Genomic DNA, 19828 nt, shown 5'->3' on the forward strand with positions numbered 1-19828 from the left:
CAAGTTAATTTCATATTAATGGCATGCATTTGAAAATTCTTTTGAAAGTACAGGAGTTCACCCTGTGAGGAAACTCTTAAGGAAATGTATTAAAATAATTACTGTACCCTTGGAAGAAAATGAAACCTCCAACTAAAACCATTAAAAAGACAGAACAGCGTAATAGGTGTATTTGTCCTTCAGATTAAGGAATCTGAAGGTAGGGTGTAGGTGTGGTTGAAAAAGCCAATTTGTGGATGTTATCCTCATTTGTTCTTTCAGTCGTATTTATTGAGTGCTTAACTGTGTGCAGGGGAATGTACTGAGCCCTTGGAAAGTGCAATTCAGCAAGAGAGACAATCCCTGCCCATCACATGGTGCACACACAAAGAGTTTCCCCTTTTGTATTGATGTGGTTTAATCAATCAATCAATCAGTCATATTTATTGAGCGCTTACTGTGTGCAGAGCACTGTACTAAGCGCTTGGGAAGTACAAGTTGGCAACATATAGAGATGGTCCCTACCCAACAGTGGGCTCACAGTCTAAAAGTGCTTAGAGCTCTTGATATCCATCCCCTCTAGCCCGAAAGCCCCTTGTTAGCAGAAGAAGAAGAGGAATATTTCACCAGCTCTTGAAATGAAACAGCATGGCATAGTGGAAGCAGCATGGTTGAATGCCTAGGAGTCAGGAGGTCATGAGTTCTCATCCCAACTCCACCACTTGTCTGCTGTGTGACCTTGGGTAAGTCACTTCACTTCTCTGTGCCTCAGTTGCCTCATCAGTAAAATGGAGATGGAGACTTAGCCCCACGTGGGACAGGGACTCTTGTATCCACCCCAGTGCCTCACACGCAGTAAGTGCTTAACAAATACCGCATCACTCTACCAAGCCCTTAGTAGTGTTCTGCAGACCATGAGTACTCAACAGTAAATAAAAGCGATTAGTAGTTTTGCCTCTTAACTTGGGATTCATTCAGTCGTATTTATTGAGCGCTTACCGTGTGCAGAGCGCTGTAGTAAGCGCTTGGGAAGTCCAAGTTGGCAACATATGGAGACGGTCCCTACCCAACAGCGGGCTCACAGTCTGGAAGGGAGAGACAGACAACAAAACAACGCATATGAACAAAATAAAATAAATAGAATCAATATGTACAAGTAAAATAAATAGAGTAATAAATACGTACAAACATATTTACAGGTGCTGTGGGGAGGGGAAGGAGGTAAGACTGGGGATGGGGAGGGGATAATGATGATATTTGTTCATTCATTCATTCAATCGTATTTATTGAGCGCTTACTGTGTGCAGAGCACTGGACTAAGCACTTGGGAAGTACGGGTTGGCGACATATAGAGACGGTCCCTCCAGCTGCTCAGAAAGAATCATTCCTTCCTGAACATCATTCCTTCCTTCCCAGACTGAGCCCCTTCCTTCCTCTCCCCCTCGTCCCCCTCTCCATCCCCCCATCTTACCTCCTTCCCTTACCCACAGCACCTGTATATATGTCTATATGTTTGTACATATTTATTACTCCATTTATTTATTTATTTATTTTACTTGTGCATATCTATTCTATTTATTTTATTTTGTTAGTATGTTTGGTTTTGTTCTCTGTCTCCCCCTTTTAGACTGTGAGCCCACTGTTGGGTAGGGACTGTCTCTATATGTTGCCAATTTGTACTTCCCAAGCGCTTAGTACAGTGCTCTGCACATAGTAAGCGCTCAATAAATGCGATTGATGATGATGATGCAATATTTCTTTCCTGCCCTTGCATCACCTAGACTGTGAGCCTGTTGTTGGGTAGGGACCGTCTCTATATGTTGCCGACTTGTACTTCCTAAGCGCTTAGTACAGTGCTCTGCACACAGTAAGCGCTCAATAAATACGATTGAATGAATGAATGAATCACCTCCTTTTGGGTGCTAACTGGGTATCCTATCAGTCAGTGGTATTATTTGAGCGCTTGCTGTGTACAGACCACTGTACTAAGTGGTTGGGAGAGTACAGTACAATAGAAGATTTGTCCCCTGCCCACAAGGAACTCACAGTCTAGAGGGGAAGGCAGACGTTAAAATAAGTAATAATAATAATTATGGTATTTGTTAAATGCTTAGTATATGCCAAGCACCGTTCTAAGCATTAGGGTAGATACAAGGTAATCAGATGAGGTAACTGAGGCACAGAGAAGTAAAGTGACTTGCCCAATGTCACACAGCAGACACGTGGCCGAACCAGGATTGGAACTCGCGTCCTTTGGCTCCCAAGCCTGTGTTCTTGCCACTAGGCCATGCTGCTTCCCTAAGTAAATGATCCCTGTCAACAAGGAGCTTTCAGTCTAGAGGGGGAGACAGGCATTAAAATAAGTTTATATATATATATATATATATATATACACACACATACACACACAGGGCTGTGGGGCTGAGGGAGGGGTGAATATCAGATACTTTAAGGGTAAAGATTCAAGTGAAGCTACGCCGAGGTGAGCATTACTTCATTCATTCAATCGTATTTATTGAGCGCTTACTGTGTGCAGAGCACTGTACTAAGCGCTTGGGAAGTCCAAGTCGGCGACATATAGAGACGGTCCCTACCCAACAACAGGCTCACAATCTGGAAGGGGGAGACAGACAACAAAACAAAACATGTGGACAGGTGTCAAGTCGTCAGAACAAATAGAATAGAAGCTAAATGCACATCATTAACAAAATAAATAGGCTAGTAAATATGTAAAAGTAAAATAAATAGAGTAATAGATCTGTACAGACATATATACAGGTGCTGTGGGGAGGGGAAGGAGGTAGGGCCGGGGGGATGGGGAGGAGGAGAGAAAAAAAGGGGCTCAGTCTGGGAAGGCCTCTTGGAGGAGGTGAGCTCTCAGTAGGGATTTGAAGGGAGGAGGAGAGCTAGTTTGGTGGATATATGGAGGGAGGGCATTCCAGGCCAGGGGGAGGATGTGGGCTGGGGGTCGACGGTGGGACGGGCGAGAACAAGGCACAGTGAGGAGGTTAGCAAGCAGAGGAGCGGAGGGTGCGGGCTGGGCTGGAGAAGGAGAGAAGGGAGGTGAGGTAGGAGGGGGCAAGGTGATGGACGGCCTTGAAGCCCAGAGTGAGGAGTTTTTGCCTGATTCGTAGGTTGACAGGCAGCCACTGGAGATTTTTGAGGAGGGGAGTGACATGCCCAGAGCATTTCTGCACAAAGATGATCCGGGCAGCAGAGTGAAGTTTAGACTGAAGTGGGGAGAGACAGGAGGATGGGAGATCAGAAAGGAGGCTGATGCAGTAATCCAGTCGGGATCGGATGAGAGATTGAACCGGCAAGGTAGCAGTTTGGATGGAGAGGAAAGGGCGGATCTTGGCGATGTTGCGGAGGTGAGACCGGCAGGTTTTGGTGACGGATTGGATGTGAGGGGTGAATGCTACTCTCCCATCCTTCCCAGCAGTATCTTCAGAGGAGCTCTCCTCCCTCCTCTCAAGTGCTACTCCATCCACCCATGCTTCAGACCCCATTCCCTCTCATTTTATGAAATCTCTTGCCCCTTCCCTTCTCCCCTCCTTAACTTCCATCTTCAACCGCTGACTCTCCACAGTTTCCTTCCCCTCTGCCTTCAAACATGCCCACGTCTCCCCCATCCTAAAAAACCCCTCTCTCGACCCCACCTCCCCTTCTAGTTATCGCCCCGTCTCCCTCCTACCATGCCTTTCCAAACTCCTAGAACGAGTCGTCTACTGACTTCATTCCATCACTTCACTGTGCGTGATCATATCTCGCCAATGATGTTGCGTCTGAGATGGAATCGGCACTGTTGGAATAGCCCAAGGAGACATGCGTAATGTCTACACAAGTCCCTAAAGAGCCTGCTGCAATAATGAAGGGTAGACAGCATTTTCTTTCTGTCTTTCCGTAAACCTCCAAGACACTCAGTTTAGTTTGACTTGATGCCGCCTTACGTCACCGCATTCTGATGTGGCTGCTCTTCTCTCCGGCAGACTACCGCTCTTCTCATTTTCCAAGCACTAATAAAGGCAGATCTCCGTCAAGAAGCTTTCCCTGACTAATCTCTCCTTTCCACACCCTATTCACCCTCCCATCTACACTGCTTATGCACATCAAGTCTGAACCTCTTTAGCGTTTTATCACTCACCCCGTCTCTAGCCCTACAGCATTTATGTATATAGGTTATACCCTGCCGCCCCTCTCCTCGAGGGCAGGAATAATGTACTATCTCAAATGCATAGTTCAGTCCTCTGCACAAAGAAAGCGTTCAATAAATATCATAGGTTAATTGATTGTGCTTGCTGCATACACTTTTCCCGTAGCTAATCAATCAATCAATCTTATTTATTGAGCGCTTACTGTGTGCACAGCACTGTATTAAGCGCTTGGGAAGTACAAGTTGGCAACATAGAGAGACAGCCCCTACCCAACAGTGGGCTCACAGTCTAAAAGCTAATACTCAGGGATGATATAGTCTAAGCTTACATGGCCATTCTCGCAACCCTGGTTAATTGTATCTTAACTAGCTGGTCCAGAAACCAATGGCAGGATCTTTGAACGAGCAATGAGAGTTTGGCAATTTATGGTAGCTGTGACTGGTGGGAATTTACCCAAAAGCTGTAGCGAAGTCCAGGTCTTTCATTGCTGGCAGTAGGAAGTGGGCTTAAGAGATGGTTGAAGTCTTGTGATTTTTATAAATCCTGCCGCGTAAATTCCAGTACTTGATTTTGGGACTAGGGCACTCGGTGGTTGCGAGGTAGGGGAGAGACACAAGAGCCACCAAACCAAAAGCTGCCAATTAGGAACTTTTGCACCTGATTGGACACTCTCAGGCCTTGTCAGTGCTCTGCACACAGTAAGCGCTCAATAAATACGATTGATTGATTGATTGATTGTCAGAGACCCAGTGATAATTGACTGTGTTATTTGTAAAGTGCCTGCTAAGCACTGGGGTAGGTACAGGCTGATCATGTCGGACACAGTCTTTGTATGTACCACGCGGGGCTCACACTCCAAGGACCCGCATGAGCAAGGATGGGAATCGAGCTCAAGAAGTGAAGGTCAAACACACTCAAGAAACTGAGGCCTGGGATAGAGAAGCGGCGTGGCTCAGTGGAAAGAGCCCGGGCTTTGGAGTCAGAGGTCGTGGGTTCAAATTCCGGCTCTGCCACTTGTCAGCTGGGTGACTTTGGGCAAGTCACTTCACTTCTCCGTGCCTCAGTTCCCTCATCTGCAAAATGGGGATTAAGATTGTGATCCCCCTGTGGGACAACCTGCTCACCTTGTAAACTCCCCAGCGCTTAGAACGGTGCTTTGCACATAGTAAGCACTTAATAAATGCCATTATTATTATTTGAAAATTTCATTCATTCATTCAGTCGTATCTATTGAGCGCTTACTGTGTGCAGAGCACTGTACAAAGCATTTGGGAAGTACAAGTCGGCAACATGTAGAGATGGTCCCTACCCAACAGTGGGCTCACGGTCTAGAAGGGGGAGACAGACAACAAAACAAAACATGTAGACAGGTGTCACAACCGCCAGAATAAATAGAATTATAGCTATATGCATATATTATAGCTCTATTCATTAATAAAATGAATAGAGTTGTAACTATGTAGAAGGGAAATAGAGTAATAAATCTGTACAAATATATACAAGTGCTGTGGGGAGGGGAAGGAGGTAGGGCAGAGGCAGGGATGGGGAGGAGGGGAGGGAAAAGGGGGTTCAGTTTGGGAAGGTCTTCTGGAGAAGGTGCTCTCTCAGTAGAGCTTTGAAGGGAGGAAGAGAGCTAGTTTGGCGGATGTGTGGAGGGAGGGCATTCCAGGCCAGGGGAATGATGTGGGCCGGGGGTCGACGGTGGGACAGGTGAGAACGAGGCACAGTGAGGAGGTTAGCAGCAGAGGAGCGGAGGTTGCGGGCTGGGCTGTAGAAGGAGAGAAGGGAGATGAGGTAGGAGGGGGCGAGGTGATGGACAGCCTTGAAGCCAAGAAGGAGGAGTTTTTGCTTGATTCGTAGGTTGACAGGCAACCCCTGAAGATTTTTGAGCAGGGGAGTGACATGCCCAGAGCATTTCTGTACAGAGATAATCCCGGCAGCAGAGTGAAGTATAGACTGAAGCGGGGAGAGACAGGAGGATGGGAGATCAGAGAGGAGGCTGATGCAGTAATCCAGTCGGGATAGGATGAGAGATTGAACCAGCAAGGTAGCGATCTGGATGGAGAGGAAAGGGCGGATCTTGGCGATGTTGTGGGGGTGAGACTGGCAGGTTTTGGTGACGGATTGGATGTGAGGGGTGAACGAGGGAGCCGAGTCGAGGATGACACCTAGGTTGTGGGCTTGTGAGACAGGAAGGATGGTAGTGCTATCTACAGTGATGGGAAAGTCAGGGAGAGGACAGGGTTTAGGAGGGAAGACAGGGAGTTTAGTCTTGGACATATTGAGTTTTAGATGGCGGGCAGACATCCAGATGGAGATGTCCTGGAGGCAGGAGGAGATACAAGCCTGAAGGGAGGGAGAGAGAGCAGGGGCGGAGATGTAGGTTTGAAGGGAGGAAGAGAGTTAGTTTGGCAGATGTGTGGAGGGAGAGCATTCCAGGCCAGGGGAAGGATCATCATCAATCGTATTTATTGAGCGCTTACTGTGTGCAGAGCACTGTACTAAGCGCTTGGGAAGTACAAGTTGGCAACAGAAAGAGACAGTCCCTACCCAACAGTGGGGCCGGGGGTTGACTGCGGGACAGGTGAGAACGAGGCACAGTGAGGTGGTTAACCACAGGAATGGAGGGTGCGGGCCGGGCTGTAGAGGGAGAGAAGGGAGGTGAGGTAGGAGGTGAGGTAGATGTAAATTTTCCTTGTTATAATGAAATTGGAGCCATTGCACTTATCGATAGTGCAGAATAAATAGAATTACAGCTATATGCACATCATTAACAAAATAAAGCGTAGTAAATATGTACTAGTAAAATAGAGTAATAAATCTGTAGTAATAATAATAATAGCATTTATTAAGCACTTACTATGTGCCCAGCACTGTTCTAAGTGCTGGGGAGGTTACAGGGTGATCAGGTTGTCAATCAATCAATCATATTTATTGAGCGCTTACTGTGTGCAGAGCACTGTACTAAGCGCTTGGGAAGTACAAGATGGCAACATATAGAGACAGTCCCTACCCAACAGTGGGCTCACAGTCTAGAAGGGGGTGACAGAGAACAAAACCAAACATACTAACACAATAAAAAGGTTGTCCCACGTGAGGCTCACAGTCCTCATCCTCATTGTACAGATGAGGGAACTGAGGTACAGAGAAGTTAAGTGACTTGCCCAAGGTCATACAGCTGACAATTGGCGGAGCCGGGATTTGAACCCACGACCTCTGACTACAAAGCCCGGGCTCTTTCCACTGAGCCACTCTGCTGCTGTACAAATATATACAAGTGTTGGGGGGGTGATGGGGAGGAGGAGAGGAAAAAGGGGGCCCAGTCTGGGAGGGCCTCCTGGAGGAGGTGAGCTCTCAGTAGGGATTTGAAGGGAGGAAGAGAGCTAGTTTGGCGGATGTGCCGAGGGAGGGAATTCCAGGCCAGGGGGAGGATGTGGGCCGGGGGTTGATGGCGGGACAGGCGAGAACGAGGCACGGTGAGGAGATTAGCGGCAGAGGAGCGGAGGGTGTGGGCTGGGATGTAGAGGGAGTTTATTTTGATGGTTTGACACCTGTCTACATGTTTTGTTTGTTCCCTTGTTATTTTCTTTATTATAATAAAATCGGAGCCATTGCACCTACCCATAGTGTTAAGGTGGTATGCACAGGGCCACATAACTTGCTCATGGATGTATTGAAATATTTGGTTTAATAGTGGTCTCTATCCTTTTGTCTTGTTTCTCTTCAGTCTTGGCAGACCAGTCCTTATCTTGATTGATTTTTAATAATAATAATGATGGCATTTATTAAGCGCTTACTATGTGCAAAGCACTGTTCTAAGCGCTGGAGAGGTTACAAGGCGATCAGGTTGTCCCACGTGGGGCCCACAGTCTCAATACCCATTTTGCAGATGAGGTAACTGAGGCCCAGAGAAGTGAAGTGACCTGCCCAAAGTCACACAGCTGACAGTTGGTGCAGCCGGGGTTTGAACCCAGGACCTCTGACTCCAAAGCCCGGGCTCTTCTCCACTGAGCCACGCTGCTTCTCTATAGCGTGTAATGTACATGCTATGACCCAGGCTACTAAAAGACTATCTTCCTGGTCGTGAGGGACTGCAAGGTTTTGATAATGCCTTGCTCATTTGTAAGAAGTTTTTTAATGGCTGAGTCATTTCATTCATTCAGTCGTATTTATTGAGTGCTGACTGTGTGCAGAGCACTGTACTAAGCGCTTGGAAAGTACAATGTGGCAACAGGCAGAGACAATCCCTACCCAACAACGGGCTCACAGTCTAGAAGGGGGAGACAGACAATGAAACAAAACAAGTAGAGAGGCATTCATTCATTCAGACGTATTTATTGAGCGCTTACTGCGTGCAGAGCACTGTACTAAGCGCTTGGGAAGTACCAGTTGGCAACATATAGAGACGGTCCCTACCCAACAGGGGGCTCACAGTCTAGAAGGGGGAGACAGACAACAAAACAAATTAAGAAAATAAAATAAATAGAATAAATATGTACAAGTAAAATAGAGTAATAAATACATACATATGTTCATTCATTCATTCAATTGTATTTATTGAGCACTTACTGAGTGCAAAGCACTGTACTAAGCACTTGGGAAGTCCAAGTTGGCAACATACAGAGATGGTCCCTACCCAACAGTGGGCTCACAGTCTAGAAGGGGGAGACAGACAAAAAAACAAATTAACAAAATAAAATAAATAGAATCAATATGTACAAGTAAAATAAATAAATAGAATAATAAATACATACAAACATATATCCATATTCATTCATTCATTCAATCATATTTATTGAGCGCTTACTGTGTGCAGAGCGCTGTACCAAGTGCTTGGGAAGTACAAATTGGCAACATATAGAGACGGTCCCTACCCAACAGCGGCATCAATAACAAGCAATATAAATAATTAGGATTATAAATATGTACACATCATTAATAAAATAAATAGAATAATAAAATAAATATGGACATATAAGCGCAAGTGCTGTGGAGCGGAGAGGGGTAAAGCAGAGGGAGGGAGTCGGGGCGATGGGGGGAGGAGGAGGAGCGGAGGAAAAGGGGGCTCAGTCTGGGAAGGCCTCCTGGAGGAGGTGACTGCTCAGTAGGGGTTTGAAGGGAGGAATTGAGCTAGTTTGGCAGATGTGAGGAGGGAGGGCATTCTAGGCCAGGGGTAGGTCGTGGGCCAGGGGTCGATGGCGGGACAGGCGAGAACGAGGCCCAGTGAGGAGGTTAGCAGCAGAGGAGCGGAGGGTGTGGGCTGGGCTGGGGAAGGAGAGAAAGGAGGTGAGGTAGGAGGGGGCAAGATGATGGACAGCTTTGAGGCTGAGAGTGAGGAGTTTTTGCTTGATTTTAGGGTTGCTAGGCAACCACTGAAGATTTTTGATGAGGGGGATGACATGCCCGGAGTGCGTCCAGGCTTTCATCCATCCTGTCTTGGGTCATTGTGCTTCAGTGCACCCTTGTCTTTGTGATTGGTTCTCAGAGTCAGTTCTTCAAGAGCTTGAAGAACTTGAATCGGGTTAGGAGCAAATCACATCTCTGCTACCATCCCTCTGCTACCGGTGAGCTGCGATGCTACTCAAAGCCCTTATCACGTCCCTCCTTGATCGTTGCATTAGCCTCCTCGCTGATCTCCCTGCCTCCTCTCTCTCCCCAATCCAGTCCCTACTGCAGTCTGACACCCAGATCATTTTTCTTAAAAAAATGTTCAGTCCATACCTCCCCACTCCTCCAGAATCTCCAAGTAGAGATGTCCTGAAAGCAGGGTGAAATGCAAGAATGCAAAGAAGGAGAGAGGTCAGGGCTGGAGAAGTAGATTTGGGAATCATCCACGTAGAGATGGTAGGGTTTTTTTTTAATGGCATTTATTAAGCGCTTACTATATGCAAAGCACTGTTCTAAGCGCTGGGGAGGTTACAAGGCGATCAGGGGGCTCACAGTCTTAATCCCCATTTTCCAGTGCTTAGAACAGTGCTTTGCACATAGTAAGTGCTTAACAAATGCCATTATTATTATTATTATTATTATTACAGATGAAGTAACTGAAGGCACAGAGAAGTTAAGTGAGTCGCCCAAAGTCCCACAACTGACAATTGGCAGAGCCGGGATTTGAACCCGTGACCTCTGACTCCAAAGCCCGGGCTCTTTCCACTGAGCCACGCTGCTTCTCGAGTTGAAGCTCGAGGAGCAAATGAGTTCTCCAAGAGAATTGGTGTAGATGGAGAACTAAACCGTGAGAGACTCCTGCAGTTAGAGGGTGGAAAGCAGAGGAGGAGCATGGAAAAAAGTCTGAGAATGAGCTGCTGGAGAGATAGAAGGAAAACCAGGAGGTGACAGTGTCTGTTAAGCGCTTAGTGCAGTGCTCTGCACACAGTAAGCGCTCAATAAATACAATTGATGATGATGTGAAGCCAAGATAAGGTCGTATATCCAGGAGAAAGGGACGGTCCACAGTGTTGAGGGCAACTGAAAGGTAGAGGAGAATTAGAATGGAGTAGTTGGGTTTGACCCTTAGTATCATTTCTGTTGAGTGAAGGGGACAGAAGCCATATCAGAGGGGATCAAGGAGAGAATTGGAGGAGAGTAAGTGGAGGCAGTGGTGTAGACAACTCACTCGAGTTTGGAGAGAAATGGGTAGGAGGGAAATGGGATGGTAACTAAATGGAGCACTGGGTCAAAGGAGGGAGATGCAAGTTTATGATGTGTCCAATACATACGACAGGGCTCTAGAACATTTCCATGAACAGTTAAAAGTTATTCCTCCTCATCTAGCAGCATTTATTGAACATCCTCTTTGTGTAGGGACACATCCTCCATATGCACGTTGCAATCTCCTACAACTTTTCAGACAAATATGTTTCTAATTGCCTTTCCGAAGAGTCGGTTGTACGGTCTTTATCGAGAGGAGGAAAAGGGAGAGAATCATCTCCTGTAGACCTCAGTCAAGCCTCTGGTTGTAGCCTGAAACTGTCAATTTTGGGTAGGTTGCAAAGATTCCTACTTCTTGGGTGGATGGAGAATTGCATAGGCAAAACGGTTAGCCGGAGATAATTTCCTGAGACCCCCCCATCTTGGGAAAGCAAAAAAACTCCACGAAACTCTGGTCCTCAGAAATGAGCCCCATCAATGGCCTGGCATGGGACTAACTCTCAGAGAATGTCATCTTTCAGAAAAGTACATCTTTCAGAAAGTCTGGAAGACCTTTTGGCAGGTAATGTGTCTGCCAACTCTGTTGTACTCTATCAAGCGCTTAGTACAGTGTTCTGTACATCATAAGCACTCAATAAATGCCATTGGTAAGAATGATGAAAGGCCAAGTGTCTCCTCATCCTGGAAACATTTCATGAGGCCACGGGAGTACCTTCTTCAGCTCTCTCTGTGAACAGTTGTTAGCCACGGGAAAGAAACCATGGAAACGGCCACAGGGACTTCTTTCCATAGAAAGGGAATATTTGGAGTAAAGGAACTCTAAAACCTGAGATTTTCCTCAGGGGTAGTTATTTACCCCATGTGTTACAAAGCAGTGGGTGTCCAGAAAGATCCGAATTTCCAGACTTTGATTAGCTCCCTAAGCCGTGTAATTTCCTTGGGATCTAAATGATGCTGAATTTTAACATTGTCAGTTTTTCCTCGCTCTATTGGAAATGTCATCATCCACAGATTATTCACGGTCCTGAATGGCATTCTTTATTCAATGCACAAGTTATTAAGTGTAGTTAACTTGGAAGTGTTACGTTCTGAACCCCTTCCACGACTTCTTGGCCCGGTAAAAGAACCTCCTGAATGTATCTCCTTATGTTATAAATGTGAAATCACCTCCTTACTCAGGTCTTGGCAAATCATTTTTTTCCCCCAGGGATGGAAAACGAGAACTCTATTTGGATCACACATTTGACTAGTCATGTAGTGGTGTAACTGACAATAAATAGAATATTTGCTCCTTCTTCATCCGTTTAAAGAAACATTTGCTCTGTGTTCCCAAAACAAAGGCAAAACAATTGAAGACGAGGCCCTTCAACTCTCCAACATCAGTCAGTCAATAGTATTTCTTGAACATTTACTCTGGGCATTCATTCATTCATTCAATCGTATTTATTGAGGGCTTACTGTGTGCAGAGCACTGTACTGAGCACTTGGCAAGTACAAGTTGGCAACATATAGAGACGGTCCCTACCCAACAACGGGCTCACAGTGGGCCTCTACCCTACTAAGTGCTTGGGGAGTGCAGTTGAGTAGAGTTCATTCATTCATTCATTCATTCAATCGCATTTATTGAGCACTTACTGCGTACAGAGCACTGTACTAAGCGCTTAGGAAGTACAATTCGGCAACATATAGAGACAGTCCCTACCCAACAGCGGGCTCACAGTCTAGAAGGGAGAGACAGACACAAAACAAAACATGTAAACAGGTGTCAAAATCGTCAGAACAAATAGAATTAAAGCTATATGCACATCATTAACAAAATAAATAGAATTGTAAATATGTATAAATAAAATAAATAAAGTAATGAATCTGTACAGATGTATATGCAAGTGCTGTGGGGAGGGGAAGGAGCTAGGGCTGGGGGGGGATGGGGAAGAGGAGAGGAAGGAGGGGGCTCAGTCTGGGAAGGCCTCCTGGAGGAGGTGAGCTCTCAGTAGGGCCTTGAAGGGAGGAAGAGAGCTAGCTTGGCGGATGGGCAGAGGGAGGGCATTCCAGGCCCGGGGGAGGACGTGGGCCGGGGGTCGACGGTGGGACAGGCCAGAACGAGGTACGGTGCGGAGATTAGCGGCGGAGGAGCGGAGGGTGCGGGCTGGGCTGGAGAAGGAGAGAAGGGAGGTGAGGTAGGAGGGGGCGAGGGGATGGACAGCCTTGAAGCCCAGGGTGAGGAGTTTTTGCATGATTCGTAGGTTGACAGGCAGCCACTGGAGATTTTTGAGGAGGGGAGTAGCATGCCCAGAGCGTTTCTGCACAAAGATAATCCGGGCAGCAGAGTGAGGTGTAGACTGAAGCGGGGAGAGACAGGAGGGTGGGAGATCAGAGAGGAGGCTGATGCAGTAATCCAGTCGGGATGGGATGAGAGATTGAACCAACAAGGTAGTGGTTTAGATGGAATGGAAGTGGAGAGTAGGGAGTGAGTGTAGATAGAGAACAGAAGGGGACCAAGAACTGACCTTTGAGGAACCCGTACAGTAAGGGGATGGGAAGGGGAGGAGGAGCCCCCAAAGGAGACTGAGAATGAATGGCCAGAGAGATAAGAGGAGAACCAGGAGAGGATGGAGTCTATGAAGCCAAGATTGGATAGCATGTTGAGGAGAAGGGGGTGGTCCACAGTGTCGAAGGCAGCTGAGAGGTCGAGGAGGATTAGGATAAAGTAGGAGCTGTTGGATTTGGCAAGAAGGAGGTCATTGGTGACCTTTGAGAGGGCAGTTTCGGTGGAGTGTAGGGGACGGAAGCCAGATTGGAGGGGGTCGAGGAGAGAGTTGGCTTTGAGGAATTCAAGGCAGCGGGTGCAGACGACTCGTTCTAGGAGTTGGTGGATATCCCTGCCCTTTAGGAGTTTACAGTCAAATTGTCAGTCTGTATAATGGAGATAATAATTCCTGAGCCTATGTCACTTTCCTGGGGTGCTGTGAGGGCCAAAATGAAGTTACTAATTTGAGGTGCTTCGGTAATAAAACACTAAATAGACCTCAGACTGTGAGGCTCATGTGAAACAGGGACTGAGTCTGACCTGATTAATGTGTATCTGCCCCAGTGCTTAGAACAGCGCTTGACACGTAGTTAACCGCTTAACAAATGCCATTAAAAAAAAAAAGACATGGCATTTTTCCCATATATGGAGGAAATCACCCCAACAGTCAAGGCTAGGAAAAGTGGCCAAGTGTCTGGACCTGAAAACATACCTGCCAAAACCGGTAAATGCTTCCTCAAACTATGGAATGCCAAGGAGATGGCTCAGGATCTCAAAGATGCAAGAGCTGGGACTACCTTGTGGCATCTCATTCATTCGGTCGTATTTATTGGGCGCTTACTGTGTGCAGAGCACCGTACTAAGCGCTTGATTCTCCATTGCCTGCAAGGTCATAAGCTGGGATACGCTGGGGTTGACACCTCCAGAATTTAGGCCTGATAATCAGTTCATTATGATTTAGAGACATCAGAGGGGAGGATGCTCCGTAAAGCCACCACTTGTCTGCTGGGTGATCTTGGGGAAGTCACTTCACTTCTCTGGGCTTGTATATATGGTTGTACTATTTATTACTCTATTTATTTATTTATTTTACTTGTACATTTCTATCCTATTTATTTTATTTTGTTGGTATGTTTGGTTCTGTTCTCTGTCTCCCCCTTTTAGACTGTGAGCCCACTGTTGGGTAGGGACTGTCTCTATGTGTTGCCAGTTTGTACTTCCCAAGCGCTTAGTACAGTGCTCTGCACATAGTAAGTGCTCAATAAATACGATTGATTGATTGATTGATTGATGTTTGGTTGTTAAGCGTGTGTTGGTAGATTAATTCCCTGTCCACAATAAGCATACAGTCCAGAGGGAGCTTATAGTTTACTTTAAAAATGAGATCCGTATCTCAACTGGGCATTTTTAAGCATGCATAAAGCCAATCATGCAGCAGTAAGGTATTTCTGAAAATGTCCATTCAGGCTCATTGGATTTTTTAAAGAATTCATAGAGTGGCATGCAGACAAAACAGCCAAACAATTGAAAATTAGTAATTTCACTAAGATACCCCATAACTTTTATTTTAAGTTGGCTTCTTTAATGGGGAACACTTTTATTTTATTTTATTTTTTGTTCATGCTCATATTTTGCTGGTAGTTATCCTCTAGATTATAAACTCCTTGAGGACAGCGAACGTCTCCATCTTCCTAAACTATAGCGGAATGCTCTGTACACAACAGACATTCAGTAAATGTGATGATAGGGGCTGTGGATGAGTTTTCTCTGTTATGATATTTGTTTTTCCTATTAGGCTCGTTATGGGTAGGGAACGTGTCCACTAATTCTTTTGTACTGTACTATCCCAAGCACTTAGTACAGCGCTCTGCACATGGTAAGTGCTCAATAAGTACCATTGACTAATTAAGGCGATTTTTTGTTGGCTTGAATCCTAGCCTTCTCTTTGGCTATTAAAAACTTTCAGAATTAAAAAAGTGGCTTGAGAGGTCTGTGGTTTATTATAATGAGAGGTGGTGTAGTGGATGGAGCATGGGCTTAAGAGTCAGAAGGTCATGGGTTCTAATCCTGGTTCCACCACTTCTTTGCTGTGTGACCTTGCGCAAGTCACTTCACCATCAGTCGTATTTATTGAGCGCTTACTATGTGCAGAGCACTGTACTAAGCGCTTGGGAAGTACAAATTGGCAACAACTTCACGTCTCTGTGCCTCAGTTACCTCATCTGGAAAATGGGGATTGAGCCTGTGAGCCTCACGTGGGACAGGGACTGTGTCCAACTTGATTTGCTTGTATCCACTCCACCGCTTAGTACAGTGCCTGGCACATAGCAAGTGCTTAACAAAATGATGATGATGATGATGATGGCATTTATTAAGCTATTCTAAGCACTGGGGAGGTTACAAGTTGATCAGATTATGCCACGGGGGGGCTCACATTCTTAATCCCCATTTTATAAAAGAGGTAACTGAGGCACAGAGAAGTTAAATGACTTGCCCAAAGTCACACAGCTGACAATTTGCTGTCATCATTATTATTATTATTATTATTATGTGTGTATGTGTGTGTATTTAAAGGTAGCCATCATTTTACCTTTTTATGACATAACTAAGAGTAAAAATGGATCGCAGCATTTTCACCATGTATTGTTTACATACAGTATAATAGTATTAAATCATTTGATACACTAAAGCACCGAGTAGGTCATAGGATTCCTTAATAATAATAGTGAACTAGAAAAATACCCGTGGAGCTTGAGTTATTGGTTTATTGAACTTTAGGTTAGGAAGACAGGTCCAGTTGGACTGAAGGCGGTGCTACTTTCTTAGGTTTTTAAGCATAGAAGCCAGACTTATTTGGCTTGTCACAAGCTTGGAGATTTGGGTGGGGGTTATGATTAAATCTGGAGAAGTCCATTATTAATGCCTAATATTCTATTTTGACTCCTTTTTAAGAAAAATATTGTTACCCCCTCACAAAGCGCTGTCATTTTAAACTTATCTTCACCTTCCTGTTTTAGACTTGCCTCCGATTCCATCTACTTCAAGAACGAGCTTTTCTGAATTTTCCATGAGGGAACGAATGAGGGAGAAATTAAAAGCTGCCAGGGTGAGAATACATTAGTATTTTGTTCGGTGTTGATTGCAGTTCCACAAATCCCAACTTGTTTTGTTTGCTTAATGCTGCATACATTTGAATATATTAGCTTTATCTTTGTGTTTCAGATGTTAATGTGGCATTTTACATTGGCAAGGATGGTGATTATCCACAAGCAGAATTTTATGTAATTCTCTAAACAATTAATTTGATTCTCATTTGTATCAGACAGAATTACAGTCGCTTGAAAACCTGACTATTTTTCCTGATTGCCGGGCACTGAGACCTTGAGTGAAGTTTATTACCATCTAACTGACACATCTGGTATTTTCTTTTGGTCTTCTTAGTTTAAAGCAGAGAGCGCTTTGTTGCAAGAAATCCCTGGCCCACGACCCAGGCGCTTAGCCAATCTTAAGGAGAAGGAATTAGTCACTGGGTTTGATGAAGAGGTAAGAAATTCATCTTATCTTCAAATCCTGACTTCTGACATTAATAAAGGAGAGTGAAACAGATTCAGTCAAAGGAATTTATTGGAGCGCTTACTACATGCAGAGCGCTGTAGTATATGTATATATGTTTGTACATATTTGTTACTCTATTTATTTTATTTGTACATTTCTTTTCTATTTATTTTATTTTGTTAGTATGTTTGGTTTTGTTCCCTGCCTCCCCCTTTTAGACTGTGAGCCCACTGTTGGGTAGGGACTGTCTCTATATGTTACCAATTTGTACTTCCCAAGCGCTTAGTACAGTGCTCTGCACATAGTAAGCGCTCAATAAATACGATTGATGATGATGATGATGTAGTGAGCGTACGGGAGAGTGCAATGCAACAGAGTTGGAAGACATGTTCCCTGTCCACAACAAACTTGCAGTCTAGTGGGGGAGACAGACATTAATATAAATCTTTATAATGTATAATTTAAATGTATGTACAGAATATCAGATTTTCACCAAAAGTTTCCAGGGCACCACTACGTAAATAATAAAGAGTCGGTAATTGTGTTTTTATAATGGGATTTATACTAATCCTAACCAGGATTGACCTAATAATAAGATAGATGAGACTAGTGTCGTCTTATGCTGTCGACTCTTCTCCGACCCACAGTGACACCACGGACACATCTCCATCTGCAATCATTCTGGTGGTAGGTCTATAGGGTTTAGTTTTAGAATGACATTTTGAAAACTAATTTTGAAATAAGTCTAGATACTCATTGTGGGCAGGGAATGTGACTGTTATATTGCTGCGTTGTACTCTCCCAAGCCCTTAGCCTAATGCTCTGCGCACAGTAAGCACTCGATAAATATGATCGATTGATCGGTGACAGAACGGTCTGGTAAAAAGAGTTTGGGTGTGGGGGTTGGAGGCCCTGTGATCCATTTCCAGTCCTTATCAGCTCTGCCACTTGCCTGCTGTGTGACTTTGGGCGAGTCTGGGCTTGGGTTTTCTCATCTGCAAAATGGGGATACCTGCCTTTCCCTACTTAGTGGGGAGGTCAAAAACAAGCCCATTAATGTGGAAGTGCTTCAGAAATAAGTGCTGGAGAAGTAAAGTTTCCCCAGTCGGCTTTCTGGGCAATTTACATCGTGACTTTACAGTTCTGAATAAAGCAAAAGGGACAGAAGTGAGAAGCAAGGGAGGAGCAAGATGGCTCTCCCATCCTGGATCCCACCTACCATCATGACAGAATCACAACTCCTGGAAAAATCACTGCAGGTGTTTATACTTCGATTGATTTCTGAAAGGATCTTTCCAGTCTGATAACGGCTGGTTTGCATTTAGTTATTTTCCAGACCATCCCCCTAAAACAACCTGCAAGTCTACCCAAGATCCTTTTAATTAATTCATTCATTCATTCATTCATTCACTCACTCACTCACTCATTCATTCAATCATTTATTGCACACTTACTATGTGCAGAGCACTGTACTAAGCACTTGGAAAGTACAATTTGGCAATAAATAGACACAATCCCTACCCAACGGGCTCACAGTCTAGAAGGGGGGGAGACAGACTACAAAACAAGTGGACAACCTGCAAGTCTACCCAAGATCCTTTTAATTAATTAATTAATTCATTCATTAATTCATTCACTCACTCACTCACTCATTCATTCAATCATATTTATTGCACACTTACTATGTGCAGAGCACTGTACTAAGCACTTGGAAAGTACAATTTGGCAATAAATAGACACAATCCCTACCCAACGGGCTCACAGTCTAGAAGGGGGAAGACAGACTACAAAACAAGTGGACAACCTGCAAGTCTACCCAAGATCCTTTTAATTAATTCATTCATTAATTCATTCACTCACTCACTCACTCATTCATTCAATCATATTTATTGCACACTTACTATGTGCAGAGCACTGTACTAAGCACTTGGAAAGTACAATTTGGCAATAAATAGACACAATCCCTACCCAACGGGCTCACAGTCTAGAAGGGGGGAGACAGACTACAAAACAAGTGGACAACCTGCAAGTCTACCCAAGATCCTTTTAATTAATTAATTAATTCATTCATTCATTCATTCACTCACTCACTCACTCATTCATTCAATCATATTTATTGCACACTGACTATGTGCAGAGCACTGTACTAAGCACTTGGAAAGTACAATTTGGCAATAAATAGACACAATCCCTACCCAACGGGCTCACAGTCTAGAAGGGGGGAGACAGACAACAAAACAAGTGGACAGGCATCAATAGCATCAATATAATCAGTCAATCAATCAATCGTAATTATTGAGCGCTTACTGTGTGCAGAGCACTGTACTAAGCGCTTGGGAAGTACAAGCTGGCAACATATAGAGACAGTCATCATCATCATCATCAACCATATTTATTGAGCGCTTACTATGTGCAGAGCACTGTACTAAGCGCTTGGGAAGTACAAGCTGGCAACATATAGAGACAGTCATCATCATCATCAACCGTATTTATTGAGCGCTTACTATGTGCAGAGCACTGTACTAAGTGCTTGGGAAGTCCAAGCTGGCAACATATAGAGACAGTACCTCCCCAACAGTGGGCTCACAGTCTAGAAGGGGGAGACAGAGAACAAAACCAAACATACTAACAAAATAAAATAAATAGAATAGATAGGTACAAGTAAAATAAATAAATTAAATAGAATAATAAATGTGTACATATATATACTAATGCTGTGGCGCAGGGAGGGGGGTAGAGCAGAGGGAAGGGAGTAGGGGTGCGGGGAGGGGAGGAGGAGCAGAGGAAAAGAGGTTCGGTCTGGGAAGGCCTCCTGGAGGAGGTGAGCTTTCAGTAGGGCTTTGAAGAGGGGGGAAGTGTGCTAAATGTGTCCATTTAGGAGGCTCCCTAAATCACTGTCCAGTTTTATGGACTGATTTCATCGTTTAGAAGATACAAGCTGAGGTACCAGCTTGCATAGATA

At 44.8% G+C, this 19828-nt stretch overlaps 1 protein-coding gene across 2 annotated transcripts in view; it reads left to right on the forward strand.

Annotated features, from left to right (window-relative positions):
* CC2D2A (coiled-coil and C2 domain containing 2A) overlaps positions 1-19828 on the forward strand; it is a 185507-nt gene that overhangs the window by 22086 nt on the left and 143593 nt on the right. For both annotated transcript variants that reach the window (XM_038745219.1, XM_038745218.1), the window contains 2 exons: positions 16329-16417; positions 16753-16854. In XM_038745219.1, the coding sequence (XP_038601147.1) occupies positions 16329-16417; positions 16753-16854 (191 nt within the window). The remainder of the gene's footprint in view (positions 1-16328; positions 16418-16752; positions 16855-19828) is intronic.

This window comes from Tachyglossus aculeatus, chromosome 4 (genome assembly GCF_015852505.1).
Source record: "Tachyglossus aculeatus isolate mTacAcu1 chromosome 4, mTacAcu1.pri, whole genome shotgun sequence".
In the NCBI taxonomy this organism is placed as follows: Eukaryota; Metazoa; Chordata; class Mammalia; order Monotremata; family Tachyglossidae; genus Tachyglossus; species Tachyglossus aculeatus.